The 19,538-nt window shown below is 39.1% G+C and overlaps 2 protein-coding genes across 2 annotated transcripts in view; one reads left to right on the forward strand and one right to left on the reverse strand.

Moving 5' to 3' along the window:
* The window catches only part of rnf5 (ring finger protein 5), a 29,429-nt gene extending 26,783 nt beyond the window's left edge, over positions 1 to 2,646 (forward strand). Inside the window, exon 6 of the mRNA XM_083982567.1 lies at positions 260 to 2,646. Coding sequence (XP_083838693.1) covers positions 260 to 378 — 119 coding nt within the window. The 3' untranslated portion in view covers positions 379 to 2,646. The remainder of the gene's footprint in view (positions 1 to 259) is intronic.
* Positions 2,647 to 4,087: 1,441 nt separating this feature from the next.
* Positions 4,088 to 19,021, reverse strand: slc44a4 (solute carrier family 44 member 4; the record flags this gene model as incomplete). The annotated part of the gene is made up of 22 exons (XM_083981506.1): positions 4,088 to 4,235; positions 4,375 to 4,459; positions 4,548 to 4,642; positions 4,745 to 4,815; positions 5,245 to 5,318; positions 5,547 to 5,650; positions 6,157 to 6,251; positions 7,148 to 7,407; positions 7,749 to 7,854; positions 7,970 to 8,062; positions 8,222 to 8,321; positions 9,079 to 9,201; positions 9,484 to 9,596; positions 9,916 to 9,999; positions 10,509 to 10,629; positions 10,812 to 10,872; positions 10,994 to 11,119; positions 11,214 to 11,313; positions 11,412 to 11,490; positions 13,756 to 13,829; positions 14,059 to 14,107; positions 18,970 to 19,021. The coding sequence occupies 22 exons, from the start codon at positions 19,019 to 19,021 to the stop codon at positions 4,117 to 4,119; spliced, it is 2,184 nt and encodes a 727-aa protein (XP_083837632.1). The 3' UTR covers positions 4,088 to 4,116.
* Positions 19,022 to 19,538: the final 517 nt, after the last annotated feature.

Here is a 19,538-nt window from a genome sequence, read left to right on the forward strand (position 1 = left end):
CCAGTTTTTACAGGCTATGGCTACATTAAAGCCTGGAAACAGAGTCTGCAGTGCTCTAAACAAAATTATGTTGCACAGACATAGCAGCTATTAGCATCTTTACTAGAGGAAGAACTAAAAATCCAGTTTTTGCAAAGATATACCTGATTATAATGAGTGACTGGGTAAAAAAACTGCAGTTCAAATTGCCTCCATATTGGGTTTTCTCCTGTCTGCCCCACTGTAACAAACTTTACCTTCCCTCTCCTCTACCCCGTAGATCAATATGCAGGTGATCACCAAGGCAACGGTAACCTCAACAACGGCAATAACAACTGGCAGGACTCCCTCTTCCTGTTCGTGGCCATCTTCTTCTTCTTCTGGCTCCTGAGCGTGTGATGATGGACGAGTGAATGAATGAATGAATGGATGGATGGATGAATGGATGAAAATACAGACACACGAGTGGATCACAGGGAGGGAGGAGCGCAAAAAAAATAAACATGTGATAACACTAAAAACAAAAAATGGAAAAATCCAACAACTCACACACTTAACTCGAGCCACAGACACACACTCATGTTACATTTTCAAGCAGGTACTGAACTTGGGAGAGAGTGTAGCACTGTGTTTGATCCGAAAACGAGAACTACAGGATTTCTTTTTTTCTTCTACTCCTCCTGGAAAAGGCAGATTTGCTTTAGGGATACACTCGGCCCCACCCACCTGCTTATTTTATTGTTTATGCAAGAAACACTCACTGAAAAGTGGTGTCGACTCGTGTGAAACCCCCAAAAACAAGTCGTGTCAGCCCTCCCTCTCTGCGCACACACCTGTAGATATATGCACACAGAAAAATAAAGGGTGACACAAAAAGCAGAAGGGGTTCAGAGACAGTATTATGTGAGCTGCGGAGAGGATTTTTCATTTGTTTGGTAGTGTGTGTGCGTGTGTGCGTGTGTCGAGCACTGCAGAGGAGAGGTGGGTGGAGGAAAAGTTCAAGGCAGTGACTAATTCTGTTTTGGTTTACATCCGTCTTCAAAGAGTCAGTCGTTTATTCCTAAAACAGAGAGAGGGGGGAAGGTTTGTGGAGAGTTAGCGCTGTTTGTTGCTGTAGCAGCGATTTCTTTACTCTGAAAAGGCCAAAGAGTATCAGCGGTTCAGTCAGTTATACACACACGCGCGCGCGCACGTACGTATGTATGCACGGTGTCCGGGGTGAAAAAATGTCAGTGAATCGTTCCTGTTTACAGTTTCCTCGTGAAATGAACAATTACTTCTTTCTAGATCTGCGACTTGCTCTTAAAAACAGACTGACGGATAGAAATAGCACAGAGGGATGCATTTTTATATACATTTGTCTTAACAAAAAAAGCAAACAAACAAAAAAAAACTGCCATTGCACTGTGAAGTCACTTGTAGATAGAGCCTGTCCTAAAATGATCAGTGCGTGCTGCTGCTGTGGAAAAACAAAACAAAAAAACACTTGTTGCTCCCTTTTCCCACAAAGCTGTACAAACACAGACGGGGTGTGACCATCGAGGATTTTGCATCATCATGAGCAACTCGGGAGTAAAAACCAATCTGCTCTGCCTGTTGAAAGTATCATGGCAGTGAGAGGAGTCGATGCAGAGTAACAAGTGGGGAGGATCCGTTTAGTCAGTCGTGGAGGTGAAGAGGTCGGAGGTCAGAGGTCACACAGCTGCAGTTCAATGAACTGTGCCCCGGTGTGATTATGAAATGTTAGAACACTTATTTCTGTCACAGTTGATTTTTTTTTTCTCTTTTTTTCCTGACTGTATGTGTCTGTGTGTCTGAGTGAGTGTGTATACATTATATATTTGTATATATGAATATTGTAAATGCTGTTTTTACGTGTTTCTGACTGGATGACCAGCCATAGAGAGAAAGAGAGAGAGGGGGAGAGATTTGCGAGTAGGACTTGAGATGCTTTTGTAAAGCAAGAAACGTTCTGGTTCCTGGTTTTCATAACTCCTGTGTTTTTTTTTTGTTTTTTTGCAGCCTGAGGTTAAAACTACTCTCAAAGTTTAAATAAATGTCACAAGCAAAAAAAAAAGAAAGAAAAGTCTGTCCTTCCCTGTCAATGTGATTTGATATGATTCATTTGCTCTCTTGTTAACTTACACAGCGCACATTAAAGAGCTCATGTAAAGTAAACTAACAATCATTAATCAATATGTAACAACAAATTAACCAGATTCTGCTTTGTCTTTGATCCTCAATATGTAAAAATGTTCCAGTTTGACTCTAAAGAAAGCGAACTCCACTGATTTCGCATCAGTCTGGAGCTGCGGGCCTTCAGTTATGTCACTGGAGGCAATTTATTAGATTTTTCTGAAAGTATTAGGAGGATTTATGCGACATGCTCCCACTCTCCTTGACCTGTAAAAAAAAAAAAGGCTGATGTGTAAAATCGGTGGAGTTAACTTTTAACCTGTATTAACCTGGATATGATGTATTGGGTTCGTTCATTCACACCGGGGTCAGAGGTGAAACTCGTCGGTCAGACGGGCAAGATGGCTGCCGGGGCTCGTCATTTCTTGCAAACCTGTCTGTCCAGCTACACTTTGTATTAAGAGAGAAACTGAACCTGGAGACATTGTGCAAAACCAAATGGTCTAGGAAATTAAAACTTGACAAAATCGACTGCTCTGTGTCGTCATTACCCAGATTTTATTGTGCAAGGACTTCATGAGCCTTTGTCAAGACTCATTTAGTGCTTTTATTCAGATTATTAGATTTTATTATTTATTATTATTCTATTTATTTTATTTTAAGTGTTTTGGGGGGCTTTTTTATGCCTTTAATGGACAGGACAGGAAATGAGGAGACAGAGAGAGGGGGAATGACATGCAGCAAAGGGCCGCTAGGTGGAGTCAAACCGGGGCCGCTGCAGTGAGAACTATAGCGTCTGTATATCAAGTGCCTGCTCAACCCACTGTACTATACAACGCCCCTGATTCAGGATTAACGTGGATGTTCTGTCATTGAAGTCATTTTTGTTGAGGTTGAAGATTGTAGAAAGCTCAGAGGAACTTTAACATATTTTCTCTGATATTTTCTGTTAATTAATAAAGAAAACAAGCAGTTAAATTGATCAAGAAAATAATTTCCAGATGCAGCCGTAGAGGCCAGAGGTGAAGGAACTGCTTACATCTTTTACTAGGTAACATCAGCAACCTCAGTGTTGAAATACTTAGTGGTGGGTTTAAGATGTGAAGCAGCAAATACATGGAAATACACAAGTGAAGTATGAATGCCCCAGAGGGCCAGAGCTGTACTTTGATACAACTGCTAGTGCCATGTTAATATCCACACAAACCGCCCCACAAGTTCTCACGTGTGTGTATTAACATGTAACTCAGTGAGTCAGCAGCAGTGTAGAGTCCTGAGGGACAAAAGAAATCAGTCGGGCCTTGTGATAAACATCACAGAGGGAAGATTTCACACAGCAGCTGGATTATGAATGAACAGATGAATAGGCCAGAGACAAATGTATGTGTGTCTGTGCAGAGTCTTCGGCTCAGATGTGCAACTCAAAGATTAGAAAAAGAGGTCATGTGCAGTTAAATTTACAGCTTTATTACATAATTTTCAATAGATGAATAAAATGTTTTATATAAAAACTACTTTTTTCTTTTTTACAAATATTACGTAAAAATATACGATGTGTAATAACTTTGTTTTTGCACTTGGCATTGCAAAAATGATTTGTTCCATCTGAAGACTGCTCTGTAACAGATTGTCATTAAAGCCAAAATCTTTACTGGGTTATATGTAATATCTGATAAATCACTTTAAAATATCCACAACCGTTTCCGTAAGAACAGAAACAAATATTGTGAATAATTTTAGAAATATACACACAACCTGCAACATAAAATCACACATTACCTACATTCACATGCCCAGTCTTTCCTTATGTACAACATATGAACATGCATGATAAAAAATAAAATAATTAAGAAGTGCAAAATCAGCAAATCGGTTTTGGTAAACGTATTTAGAGGAAAACAGTGAACAGGTTAAAACTGAAGTGACAAATAGCAAAAATATCCTGAGTCCTCTGTGACACAGTGTTTCATGTTTCAATGTGGTTTCATGAGGTTCAGTTCCTCAGTCCTTCGCTTTACCTTGCTTCGGTGCCTTGTTGGATTTGTTGAGGATTTTCATGAGGTTTTTAGACATAAAGTACGGCTTCTGTAAAGATCCATCATTACGCTCCAGGTCCTCCACTGAGAGAATGAGAGCAACAGTACGACAGGTTAAAATGTTATTTTTGCTCTTTTCAATATCTTTTCCCACCAAAACATGACAAATTCTCATTTTGTATGTGTCAATGAAACATGTTAAAAGAAAGTATGTTGTACTCACAGAAGCAGAGGAAGAGTGTGTCCACACACATGTTGTACACACTGAAGAACCCATGAGCTATGATGTAGCTACCAAACACCACAGTCTAAAAGAAAACAGAACAAAGTAAAACAAAGATGATTCAGAACAAACATCAGGTAGTGGGTTAAACCTGAAGGAGATTTTTGACATACAATAATTGGCATCCAGTAGTAGTTGAGCGTTTCAAAGCGGAAGGTGCTGCCTGGTAAGGGAATACGTCCAGAGAAGAAGAAGAAGGACAATACACCTGGAATAAAAAGGCAAAAATAATAGTATCAATTAAAGGTTTGTGTTGGTCAGACCAGGCTGCGGGTTCACAGACGGCTCTACAAAGTCCTGTAATCCTCACCGACTCCTCCGACCACCAGCAGCTTCCCGAAGAACAAGAGCAGGTCGGTCACTTTATCGAGCACGACGACCCTGAAGGGACACAGTCAGAGAAACAACACTGTTAACACAACACTGTTCTCTAAAACACGCGAAAACAGACAAAGCCGACAGTTTTGATGTTCACCTGGCAAGAACGAATTCTGTCTAACACAATAGTTCTGCACTAAATCCTCCTGTCATGAAGGTGTGGACAACGTTGTGTTTTTATTGAAAGTGTGAGACTGAACCTATAGGGAGATGTTCACTCAAGTTTTTGGGGCTGCAGTTTGTGGTGCTATTGAATTGTCTTATAATAAACTGACAAGTGTAACCCCATTTCCATCCTATTTTGTATCAAACAAACCAGCAACTGAGTGGATATTCATGTTGTTGGCAGAACAATAGTCAGCGGAGGCCTAAAGTCCTGACAAACTGAACAACAAACTCCTACAGTGGTGGAAACAAGGCTTCAGCACAAACCTGACAACGTTTCTCATGAGCAGCTTGAAAGCATTTTTGGCGGAGACGCAGAAGTTTTTCCCATAAATGGCAATCTGTCGAGTGAAGAAGAATTAATCTGGTCTTAGGAAAACACAATGATCTGCAGGCATCATATTATATAAGGAAATGTGAGAGTAACATCTAGTGTAGTGTAGGGTACTAGGTTTTAGTGGATACAGTAGATAACTTTTTTATCTGGAACAGTTCTTTGAATATTTACACCCATCGTTATTCTGGCTCTAGAATGAGACAAAAACAGAAAAATAATATAATGTGTTCACCATGATGTAAGCGTTCCTGTTGAGAAACTTGATGAACTTCTCCAGACACCAAAAGCAGCACTTCAGGCAGCACAATATGAAACGTGCGACTGGATTCTGTGCATCTGGAGGACAAGAAGCCAAAGTCTGTTTTTTTTATGTGACACCATTTGACTTCTAAGACAGACTGATATTTTTAAAATTACTTGTGTCAACTTGTGGGTAGCCTTTAGAGCTGAAGGGACAGTATAGAGACAAGAGCGGGAAAGCCAAATAAATGCACATGTGGTTTCAAATGAATGTCATAACCACTCTACTCTGTCCTGTCATTGATATCTGACAGATTTAAATCAGTGAAGCTCATTTTTCACAGATACAAAGTTCTTTTTTAATGAAAATACACAAAATTTAAAATGGCAATGACATTAAAAAGCACAGGACTGACAAGTAAAAATTGTGGCAATCAAAAACAAATGATAATGGAGGATAAACTGACTAAACTGTATCAGATCCAAAGATTAAGACTTCATGTTTACACCTCAGCACAAGTTGTGTAGATGGGCCAAGCAAATGAAAAAGTATAATCCGAGGATAAAATGGCAAAAAAAAAAAACAGGCATGCCAGCCTTACCTTTTGTTTTGTGGTCAATGTACTCCAGAATAACCCTCACTACCTGCACCAGGGTCAGGATCAAAGCACCAAAGGCCAGGGAGCCCACATGGTACCTGTAATGTAAAATATATACAGTATGTCTCATTGGTGACATGAGAATATAACTAACAAAATAAGAGATGATGATATCGCATGTTGCCACTCTGCTTTGTCCCAAGTCTGTCATGTGTTGGTCTCATGTGCCCTCTAGCAGAGAGAGTGTGAACTGCAGTGGGCTGCATGTCCTGTCTGTCCTTTACCTCTTCTGGATATTTATCACTTTTAGGTAAAATATTCAAATAGATACAGGATGTAAAAACACCCTCATTATGTTCAGTGTCATGGCAAGTCGTCTAAGGAGCAAATATCACCACAGGTCACACATATACAGCTCCAGACCACTTATAATAATCAGTTTCTTAGGTTTCGTCAAATGAACACTTTTGTTTTATTCGATAAACTACTGACAACATTTCGAAATGTAAAATATATTCGAAAGTAAAATATTGTCATTTAGAGCATTTATTAGCAGAAAATGACAACTACCGGTAGTTAAAATAACAAAAAAAGGTGCAGTGTTTTAAGACCTTGAATAATGCAAGGAAAACAAGTTCATATTCACTTTTAAACAACACGACACTATTTTTTTTTTACTTAAGAATAGTTCAGACATCAACATTGAATAACGGCAGTGTTTTTTATACTCTTTCTCTTCTACTATGATTTGGTCCAGGTGATAAATCAGTGGCTCGTTAAGTAGAAAAAGGTGTGTGAATTAAATGGCTCCCAAACATGTAGAGATGCTGATTTAAGAAAAATTTGGAGAAGTCTTGTTTTCCTTTCCAGAGCTGTATATTATCACAGCAGATCAAACCTGAACTATAATGTCACTACAAGAATACAGACGATACAGGTGACACATTCATTGTTGCAGGAAGTTAAGCGGTGTGACAGCAGTCTGTTAACTGACCTGAGTGCACGCATAAAGCCGCCAGACACAGGGAACATGGGGATATCGTCTGGTTTGGTGAAGGCCCAGTAGTAGGAGGCGAAGGCCCCAGCCAGCGTACACTGTCCGAGGGCGATGACAAAGTTGACACACCAGAGAAAAGCCACCGCGTTGTAGATCTGCAGATTGAAGATGTTCCTCTGCAACAAACCCTCATCGTTGTACTTGATAAAGATGCAGCTGGCTGAAGGGCATCCTGGGTAATCTGTTGAGTTGAAGTTCTGAAAGGTGGAGATGGAAAAGTTAGTGATCGACTGACATTATTTTTTTAAATGTTATATCTATATTTGGCTTAGTATGCATATTGCACTTCTAATACATTGTTGCAACCTTTTATTCATTTTTACTGCATGTTTTTATCATGACCTTCTATTTATTACATGTTTTTCTATATGGCCTTATGTCTCTCGTGTATGTGCAGCATTCCCTCTCTTTCCAGGACAAATTCCTCCCACGTTAGACAAATAAAGAAACCCTTGACCTTTGAGCAATGCTGTGTGCTGAAGGTTTTACTGTGGGTCACAGTTAAGGTCTGCTTTAGCCTCAAATTCAGTCCACCCACCTGAGGGTCACAGTCCACAGTGCCATTGATGGCCATGCAGTCACTCGTCATCGTGGAGTTGAGAGCAACCACTCTGTAGATTGGACTTCCTGAAGTGGCCAAGTATCTACATACATTCGTTAAAGAGAAGAACTGATGGTAGAAGTGACTGAATTGTGTGTTATTGACTGTCTGAAAATGTACACATCTACTGTACTTGTGCATCAAATTAAAAAGGATACAAAGCGGTGGCTCCCCAGTAGGCGACACACACCAGCACGAGGACGAAGGTGATCAGAGGGTACAGCAGAGCCGACATCATGTGACTGATTGCCCTGCAAAATACCATCACGTACATCATGAGGTTGTGCCGAGGACATGCAGCATCTTCACAGCAAGAAACAAACCAATCTCGAGGGACAGTCATTACAAACAACACCTGTTTTTTTTTTTAAAGATATGGCAATGGTTTTTATTTTTGTATCATAACTCACTTGCTGGACTCCTGGATGAGAGCGATGGCGATGAGGATTCTGGTCCGCAAGAAGATGAGGGTCAGGAGGATGATTGCCTCTGCCACAGATATTATTATCACTGAGGAGGAGGAGGAGGAGGAGGAGGAGGAGGAGGAGGAGGAGGAGAGAAGGAGAATGACAAAGTGTAAGGAAATAAAAATCTCCACAGGCTCCAATGCATCCCCCCACACTTTATACTGTACGTTCTATACACTAGCCCATACATCAACACCTACTATACTCAGTGTGGAAACATTAAAGATACGACATCAATTGTATCAGTTTATTTCTCTCGTTCTTTGTTTTTGTTGTCCACTGTAATTTGTCTGTGCACTGAAAAAGTTGCATAACACTTTAAAAAAAAAATGAATTAAAAAAACCATCTGCTACGCTAACCTTACCACAGCTTACAAATGTGGATTCAAAAAGAGAAAGCTCTAATATGAGATGAATAAACAGTTGCACCACCAAGCTACGTCCCCTAAATCAGGCTTGTCTGTTATCAGAGGTAATTTACAACATCAGATGGTGTTAAAAATTAATTTACAACTTGTGTTTGATGCCATTCATTATTATATATGGATATTTTGATTATATGACTTTTATTATTATGATGTCAGACGTTATCAACATTTTGTACGTCTCATTTCCTACTGGATAATTGGTAAAAATATAAAATACAGCCTATTTCATTGAGGAATTACATATAACAAAATCATCACTACGGCACTGGGTTAATGAAAAATATTCAGACTCAGACTGAGAGCAATGTTTAGTGATGGTACAATTGCACAGGTCAGGTCAAATTGGTCTGAAAGCATTTTGATCAAACTCACAGAACGCCAGCCAGGTCTCTTGAACTTGTAGGTAAACGTTGAAGTTGGTGGTGAAACCAATGTCGCTGATGGTAGCAGAGATTTTCCTGTAGTTTTCATACTCCCAGTAGCAGTGCCAAATCCCTGCATGACAAACACTCCAACAACTCAGAGGCAAAGATCTTGTCAGGTGTTATATCATGAACATTATTTTGCTCATCACAGACAGAAATCATTTTGTAGTGATATGAAAGTTTGCTAAAAAACAACAACATTGTCTATTGAGCCTATAGATTTTGTTCAACATGCTCCTACTGGATTTCAAATTTACAAAAACATATCAGTGGTGCCAAATCTGTGTGGGTGAGCAAACTGTAAAAGATGTCACATATTGTGATATATGTGACAGTATATGCCTTAGTTTACCGTATGCCCCAGCGGCCAGGACTCCTATGATGAGCACCCACACCATGACCGGTGCAGTGAATCTGAGAAGCAACAGGAACAGCATACTGACCACCATGGCTATTACCAGACCACTGAGAGGGAGGGAGAGGGACAGAGGGGGGCAAGTTGTGAAGAAAACACAAAAGGAGAGGATTAAAATATTAGGTCAAACAGATATCAAAGTTTGACAAAGGATGAAGAGATGATACAGGATCAAAGCATTGGCCATATGCCACACACAAAAGCTTACTGTACTATGAAATAAAAGCACCATGAACTGTGACTGGGAGACATTGTCTCCACTTTATAACCAATAGCTCAATCACATGTTCAATACGTCTGATTCATTTCTCCCAGGATATTTGCCAGTAGGTGGCGGTGTGAGGTAAAGTCCTTCAAAAGCAAACTCACAGAAGGATCCATGGCCATGCCGACGCAAAATCCTCAAAGATTCGGACACCGATGTCTCTGGCGTTGAAGCCGTTCAAAATGTCGCTAATGAGAAAGAAAAGAAAACAGGAGCTGCGTTGGTGACAGTTTTTCTTTTAAACAGCAGAGGAGAAAAATAAAGGGTTGGGAAAAACAAATACACTGAAGAAGCAAGTTTATGAAAACAAAACTAAAGAAAAACTAAATTTCTAAAGACATTCAAATAAAGCAAGACAAAACAAAAAGTCAATAAACCCACCACTCAAAGGAAGGAGAGAGAAAAAGAATAAGAAGTCTACTCTACAAATTGTAAGAAAACTACACATTAATGCTCCAACATTGCGAGTTCAACATCTCCGGACATCGACTAACAGACTCACAGAAACTAGAGTGACAACACTACAACTACACTACGTGTCAACACAAAACTCACTGAGCCAACGACCTGGTGATGAAGAGGAGAAACAAACAAGGATATTAAAACATCTGTGTGTTTTTAGTGGATGTGTGGAAGAGTTAAAGGGTGATTTTGTCTTCAGGTAATTGGCATTTGAGGAGAATCCACTGTATCTTACCCAGTGCCATTCACGATACTGCCAATGGTGTCATTGGCTGAGCTGGGTAAACCTGGGATGTTGGTGAGGTGTGAAGAGATGCTCCCCAGGGCTGTGATGTTCGGCAAACATCTTCCCAGCGCTACCATAAGAGAAAATAATTAAATTAGCTTGAACAGCATACAATTACAATTTATCTCTGGATCCCTATATTTACTTCTATACATTTAGATAGAAAAGACACAGCAGTGCAGATCTCCTATATCATAAAGAGAACAAAAAGAAAAGAAATAAAACTTAATGAATACAAGCAGTTTCACTCACCGGGGGTCGAGGGTATGTGGAAGAAAGGACACAGCTCTTTGTCCACAATGTCTTTAACAGTCTGGAGATAAATTTACATGTGAATAGATACAGGTACCAGGTTACTTTCATTGGCTGGAATATAAACAGATGTGGTTTAAGGCACTTTGGAGATACACAAGTTACAGAATTATTGAACTTACATATTCAGTAGTTGTCAGGTTTAAAGATGGCACACAGAAACTTTGACTGAAAACATCGACTGGTCTTTGACCGTATTGCGTTAACCCCACACCCCAGAATGTGGAAGGACACGTTTCCACACACACCTGTGGGTCAAAAAACATAATAATTTCTGCCTCGCTGGTAAAGTACAGCAAATCGTTGTAATTTAAAACTGCAAAGTCATGCAGTTTCCTCTACCTGTGTGGTTGGACACTGTAAACCATTGAGAGCAGTTGCCATAATATTAAGAGATGTAGCACATTTGAGGAGGTCAAAGTACAACAAGTTGGGCTTGTCTCTGAAAGAAGGAACACAAAAAAGATGTTTAGTTCTTATCAATATGTTATGTTATATTCATGGAAAAAATGTGAATAAGTTAGAGAGAGAATTAATTACTTATTTGGCCCAGTGCCACAGAACCACCCAGTTGAGTTTCTGGGATAAAGAACATGCCGTGGATCACCATAGAGCCAAGCTGATGGGGAAAAAAACAAATACATTAGAGCACAGATAAGAGGAGCAGAATAGAAGCCAATGACGTAAAAGATAATGAAAACAAATCACACATTAAGGTCCATTAATGTCCATTTAGTTACTTCTGTTTGGCACAGACAGACTCAGGCATGAGGGTGTATTGTTACCCTACACAAAAACCTCAGACATTTTCACATCTCAAAAACACAGGCTACTCTTATGTTGGGGAACTTTTGACTTAGACTGCACTGTAGCTGAACTATGAAATACTATCTCATTCCAACCACAAGAGGGCAGGAAAAGTCTATGAGACAGATGGCAAATTAAAGTGTGTTGTTGAAGTTGTTTCTATGCTCACTGTAAGTTACTGTGGAAACAAGTTCCTCCCAAATGGATGTAATATGATGCAAAGTCTCTTGTAATGGTTAAGATACAGCCCGTCAATTTGTCCTCTGTCAATCCTTTGTTAATGAGCAGTAGTTCCTGAAGTATCAACGATGGGAAGTAAACTCCCCCAAAACCACAACAAATCCTCTTAAGCCATCCTGTGGTTTTGATCTGCCTGCATTGGAGGAAACAGCTGATAATCTGGGACACACTCAGCCACCGACACACATGAGGTGACCGCCTCACCTATGAGGCCTCTCTGTTGACTCTAGATAAGAGCCAGGGCACAGTGTGTTGGAATGAGTTTGATGAGAGGGCAATAAAAACACAGTACACAGAGGCTTATTTCTATTTAAGACAAAGTGAAAGAAACTTTTTCAAAACCTGTGATTTATTTAACGTGTAAAATGTACACTATTTCCCATTGTGTAGTGATTATATAGTTGCAATAGACAAACTCAGAGAAAGAAGTGTGAGAGAGAAGGAGTGAATATACAATCCACATTAAATTGAGTGATTTGAGAGAGTGACTGACTGACAGGAATCCAATGTACGTGTTGAGCAAGGTCAAAGAAGCACACAATCCAGCTTTGTCTGAGGTTTTAATGAAGCAACCTGATTGTGAGACTTCAACAGTTGTGACAGCCTGGCTGCTTTGTAACTCAGGTTTTAGGCTACACAACAAGTCACTGAAAACCACTGTGCTGTTTCACCATCTACTCAGAATTCATGTATGGGCTTTCTGGCAATGTAATCGTCATTCACTAATATCTGTAAATATGAAGCTACAAACAAAAGCTGGGAAGCATCGTTGAATGAAGACTTGAATCAGAGGAGGAAAAAAGCCTGTCTCTGTCCATCCAGGTAACCAAATCTGCCTCTGTCCCTCTGAGACCTGACTGAGCCCAACTCTCATTCATTATTATAATCCAGCCAGTCCAGTAGCACAAGGGGGCTGCCAACAGAGGCTCTGCCAACACAACACAGGGCTGAGTGTCCACCAAGAAATGTGAACGTCTGTCAACTTATGCTGTAGCACAATTAAATATTGTCCAGCGAGGAGCTGCACTGGCCAATCACATTCACTCTACACCACATTCTTGGCTGATTACTACGTCTTTGTATTGGTTACCTACCTGGCAGTGGTTGTGAAAAAAGATAAAATAGTTGTGGATTTCCTGGACTGTATTTACTTGTATCTTTAAACAACATGCCCCCACCAAAGAAATTCTCAAGTGTATCCTCCTTAAGTCTTCTCATCACCATCCAGGAAGCCATTGCTATAGCTGTAGATCAATCCCATACAGTTTTTCTTTACAGTGGGTACTGGTGAACTTTAAAAAGGCAGACAGTGGGCAGATTTTGTTACAGCAGGTCAAAGCTGAGCCTGGCTACCTGTTTAGTGCTAAGCTAAGTTAACCAGCTGTTACATGCTCACCCACACATACATATTCTATAATTTTATTTTGACTCTTTTTGTTATAATAAGGAATTTGTATTGCTTTCTTTGTTTTTGACTTGAATTCTTTTTGAATCTTTGCATATTTTTCGAGGAGGTATTTTATATAAGTCCATGTAGGGTTTTTAACCTCTCCCGCACTTACTATTCTTGTTTCATTTCTATTTTGTAATTGTCCTTGATTATTATGGTGCAAATAAATAAATAAATAGCTGTAACGTCATGTTGTATGGGTAGGTATGGCAACTCTAAATGCTGAACTTGTTTTTTTAAGACAGCAGAGAGAAAAGTGAAAAGTAAACATAAGAACAAGCTGCAGATGTAACAGTGGAACAAAAAAGAAAGACTCATAGGTGGAATCAATAACTGATCATCATGAGACAAATTCACAGGCGGTGTTAGTTAGCAGCTTCTTCTCACCTACAATCCCGACTACTATGTAACCCAGGATGACGGCCATGAATAGGATACAGCAGATTATATCGGTGCATCCTCTGATGAAGGAGAACAGAGACACAACAAGCGACAAGTGTGAATGAGGGCTGCTGAGCTTAGCACTAAAGTTTGCCTTGGGGGTGACAAGAGTGATTCCATCAGTCAACAGAAAAAGAACGGCAAACACAATGTCAGCATTGCAAATAAAGACTCACAAAGCTCGACAGAAACCCCAATGCTACACTGAGGAGATTTAAAGGAAACTGAGTGGTGAGTGCCCTGGTTCACCTTTTCTTAATGGGTCCATTGAAGCTTGGGTCAAACTGGGCAGGTTCACCTGGGAGGAAGAAAAAAAAAAAAGTTTATTACATCACATAAACTGCTGTATCACCCATACTGTACAATGACCTTTACTGCCTGATGGTGCGTCATGTAACATTACTCATGAACTTCCTCCAATGTGTTTTCAGTCACATTATCAAGGACACATTAGTCACCTGGCTTTGTTTGGAATAATGCGTCTTACTCCACAATTCCACCTTAAGGAAATGCCGCGTTGATTAAATCTCTGTGTACTGTGTAAGCAGAAGGATGGGAAAGGTGTTGTGCATACAAAGGCTGTACTGACTGTACAGGCAGTTTCAATTTTGATAAGTACTTCCTTTAACATTGGTCATTTATGTGTGTCCCTGTAAAGGGACAGGAGGGCGCTGCAATAAGCAATAAGAAGTCCTTGTGTGTCTTCTTCTGTCAATGAATTACAGTTCAACTCAATGACGACAGAGACTGAAGAAGGTATCTTATTTTTTTATGGGTTAGCCTCCTGCTCACTGGAGCTTTACAGTATAATCAGCATGCAGAGGTTGTTTCCTGGAACAGAGAAAGACTGCCATCCTACCGATAAACAATAAAATCCAGTGGGTGTTATAGTTCATGTCGAGTACTTTGCTGTGCAATCTCAGTGGAAAGAATTACACTGTGTACCCCAGGGTTATTTGTATAAAAATTTGAATTCAAAGTCAAGCCTTCATAGGAGGAAGAATCGCAGACATTTAGCCCCTTTTAAGTAGAAAATTGACAACAGGAAAACTTGTTTGAGAAGATCCCAACTGAAAACATTCCTTTGGTGAGAATCACATCATTTATCTCTAGGGCTCAACTATATAGCCTCCACTGCTTCATCCTGTTAGGCAGGAAAAACACAACGGGCTGCTCAGGATGTCATCATTATAAGACAAATCATAATCACATCCAACTAACCTAATTTCAAGCCTTTCTAATTTCATATAGATGATCATCTTGTTTCTGTGGTTTTAATGCCCTTTTTCTTTTTATAAATGTGTCAAATGAATATGCTGTAAAATGTGAGAAAAGCTCTCTAAGGCTATTAATACAGTTTCTAAATATATATCTAGCAGTATAAAATTTTGATAATGTCCCATAGAAACCAATGCTGATAAAAGGTAAAGTGCCTGACCGGCCTGATGGCTCTTCAGAGGAACGCCATGAAAAGCCTGCAGGTGTTCGCTCTTCTATTTATTTGTCAGATTCCCATCTGTCACATGCAAATACCAACGCGCTTTGTTCATTGATTGGTCCCCTGGGATGTACATGTTGCCAAGCAGCTCGCTAATGATAATTATTTCTCACTAAAGCTCTAGTAAAAACCAATCGCCACATGGCTGCAATTTGAATAGGAGTAAATGGGCGACTGTGTCAACACTGCTGCCAACAGGCTCTCACATCAGGACTTCTGAGTAGGATGCAAATCTTCAAACAGGATGCAGCGACTCAGTAGCTATTCATTCGACTCTGAGGCTGGAGCCATCCCAGAGTCTGTCTGGTAAACAAATGTTAACACCGAAAAACCAAACACACACAGTCGCTTTCTTTAACACAGCTCAAGAAGATATTGGAAACAGAGGTGAAGTGTGAAGCAGGTGAGGTGAACTGTTCTGTTGGCAATCTGTGTGAAATGTGAACGTCAGTGGAAAACGGCACAAAGAAAACGACATTAGTCTCCACATCAGTGGCTCTCTGCTCACCAGCTATTTCCTTAAACCTTCATTTGTGGGATAACATTTGTGGGAAAATTAGTGATACTAAATATTCAAAGCAAAAGGAACCAGTTCATCGGCCTTGTGTGTAACGCCACCAGTGTCAGATTTCCGTTCTGCTAGGATACTACTGTGTGCTCAGAGTGAGTGACAACATGGACAACAGTTCACTGTGCAACAGACCTAATGGACTCTTCTGTGTTCGTGCCCTTGTAAAGAATTTGAAGCAAAGCCCTTCAAACCTTGACCCCAGACAAACCAGCTGCACCAGGATGTTCTTGTTACTGGAATTTGTAAAATGAAAGTCATTAGTTGACGGGGATGGGGTGCAGTAAAGGCAGCAGGTCTCTGATTGGATATTTAGGTCACTCGACTGAAAGGATAGCTTATCTAAATGAATATTGTGCAGATTGTGTTTATGGACATATCTTACCTACATATCTATAAAATGACAAACTGGTTAACGAGTACTGTAGACCAGAAACGAAAATAGTCAGACTTATAAAGTGATGTAAATTAAGAGCGTAGGGGACTTATTCAGAGTGATTGATTTGATTGTTTAAACTATTTATAATTATAAACATGTCAATTATTCGTCAGTTGCTTGTTTAGTTTACAAGAGAAATATCACGTTAAGAAGCGTTTGGTATTTTTGTTTGAGATCTGATAGCTTAATTTTAACAGCTACTTGTCCAAGTACTGATTTATTTTCTGTCAACTAATTAATCCATGAATTGTTTCAGCTAGATAGAGAGAGTCTGCTCAATTGTTCAGTAACATGGCCACCCATTTTCCACCACAAGTTATGGTTTAATAGACGGGATATAGTTTGATTGATGAACTTTAAACTAGCTTCGTACAGTCACTGTTACCTGTTTTGCTTTACATCAGCTATTAACTGTGTCTTTTCTCTGTTGCCTCAAGCAGCTTTAAGAATTTTTCTGGTCAATGATTTGCAGCAACAACCACAGCCTCATTGGTTCCCCTGCTCAAAACAAGAACAACAGACACTTTTTTACAACACAATGACTAAACTTCATGGGGCAACAAACAGCAGTTTGAAATCTCTCATTATGGTAATGAAGCAGGAAGCCTTTCAAAAGGTTTTCTACTTCCTCATGGAGGCTGGTGCAACAGTAGAGACGTAAACAGAATGAAAACATGATATTGTGTTTCAGGAGAATGTGAATTTACATACAGATGTTTTTTTGGTAAAACAAAAGTTTGCTCGTCACAGTTTGGTGACAATTAGTGAAGTGGCGGATGCGACAGTTGCAGTCACGACTCTGTCGTCACCAGGATCTCTGGTGTTATTCTAAGTTATTTGACGAGCCATGAAATCCAATTGAATATTTACTTCCAGGGAGGGTTTGTTTTTTGTAGCCATGCAAAACCTCCCAGACTGTCAATAGACTTGTGACACCATCGCTGTGTTAAATATCACTGAGAGCAAACAGGGATGCGGAGAACTGGGCTGTACATAATGTAGAAAAATATCACAGCAACAGCCATTCATGCTGCAGGGGCAATATTATAACCAAAATGAATATGCAAATAGTATCAAAAGGTAATTTAAATCGTTTTAAAACAAAGATCCACGGCTGGTTTATACGTGCTGTTGGTTGGACAAAATAAAAATGAATTTTGAAAAAACGCACCATGATGGGCATTTTCACCATTTTCTAACATGTATTTATGAAACAATCAATAGAGAAAATGACTGAAGGATAAAATATTTAAAAATGAAACAATAAACTGATGACTTGATGACAGAAAACTAACAAAAAACTACTTCAGTTTTAGATCATTTTAGTCTTAAATTAAAGTAAACTGATATTTAGGGAGATTAAGTTTGACTTTGGGAATTGAGAAAAAAAATGATTAACAAGTGTTAAAAAACAACAAAAAAGTATTTTTATTATCAATTAACTTGTCCATTTTTGTATCAATCAGTCAATAACACAAAAAATGTCCCAAGGAGACATCTTCGAATGTCCACAACCCAAACATAATAAAACTTACTCAAAACATCTAGGCTATATTTTCTTTTAAAAAGTTACTGAAAACAGTTGATCAATTGTCCATGTAGCTCAAAATCAACCCTCAACATCTTCTATCAATGTCATTGTCTTGTGGGATGTTGCTTTAGAGATAATATAAATAAAGGCATGGCAATACTGTAACATTACAAACATTGACTGAATCAGATTTCAAATGATGTGCTAAAAATGTTCACACTCAGTTCCTTTCCCAATTAGGACAAGTTGACAGGTGACACCAAACAGGATGGAGTCTTCAAGTCTACAAGATAGTGATCATGAGTATTTCATAGTGTTTAAACACAATAAAAACACTATGAAATACTCATTATCTAAGTGGTTAAGTTCACAATCAGAATATCTTATACTTACAAGAAACCTGACTTAGAGTGATGAGTTAAAAGTGGTGATACCTGTTTTTCTGTGACACCTGTTTTCTTTGACCCCCTCATCTGAAGTTATGACCTATGTAACTCTGGAAATTATTTATTCATTTATTTGTATTTTTTGACCCATGAAGAGGTGAAAGAATCTAAGAGGGTTGAAAACAACTCATTTCACAATATTGTCTGTACTGTAAACTTTTATTACTTTTTTTTTAGGTCAAGTGTTTCTTATCTGTTTTGGCTCTATCGATTTATAACTGTAACATTATTATTTAATTGTACTGTAAACCAATATTGTTTAATGATGCTGGCACACATAGCCTATTTAGATTAGTAATCATTTGGACTAAATAAAAATGCCAGTCTTCCTTCATGGTACCAGTTCACTCATATTACCTTTAAAAACAGCAATTTATGGTTACATATTTTAAACATTAAAGAAGTTACATATTATAAAGTTAAATGAGCTTTATGAAATTTACGTCATCTTATGCCCCTCGAATAGGCTACGTCATTTAATTCAGCTAAATTACTACATTAAAATCACAAACTTTTCTTGCAGTTGCAGACCTGAATTTGGGAGGAAATCAGTTTGAGACACAATAATTCAGTAAACTAACACTTAGTTATTTAAAGTTTGTTTGTAAGATGTGTTGTTATTATTATGTTTCACAACAGCAGAGAGAAACAGAACTTAGCGGCCCGCTGTCAACTCACCGTACTCAGAAGTAGGACTCGGATCCGTCTCCTCCTGTTTCTTTTTACCCATTTTCCCGCCGTCACCTCCTCCTCTATTTCTTCCTCTGAAAAAAGAGAGAGAAAACGACCTCTTCTCCTCACAATTGACTTAAAAACTTTAGAAACAAACCCCTAAAAACCGCATTTAAAACCAGCTCCGCGTCTCTCTGACCATGGTAACTAAGTGAGGAAATCTTTTCTTTCCTGGCACTTGTAACTAGGGAGTGACGACACGAGCGCACCTGCTGAGGGATGAGCACCTGCGCGCGCCCTGTCGAAGATCGTTTGTTGGCAAGAGGACGCACTCGTGATGGCAATACCCGGCGAAGTATGATTACTCAATAGTGGTAAATAGATAATAATAGGCTAACCTAATAATGTATTCGATTTAAGGAGAAACATCATAGTGTAAAATACTATACTTAATCAAGTTTTTCTCATTCACTTGGCTCAATTCTTAAATGAGAAAAGCATTTGTCAACACATGATGCTCAACAGACCTGGATTTCTCATTCATTGAGATTTTTTGCACAAGTATTTTTGTTTTA

This window comes from Trachurus trachurus (assembly GCF_905171665.1).
Source record: "Trachurus trachurus genome assembly, chromosome: 11".
Lineage (NCBI taxonomy): Eukaryota > Metazoa > Chordata > Actinopteri > Carangiformes > Carangidae > Trachurus > Trachurus trachurus.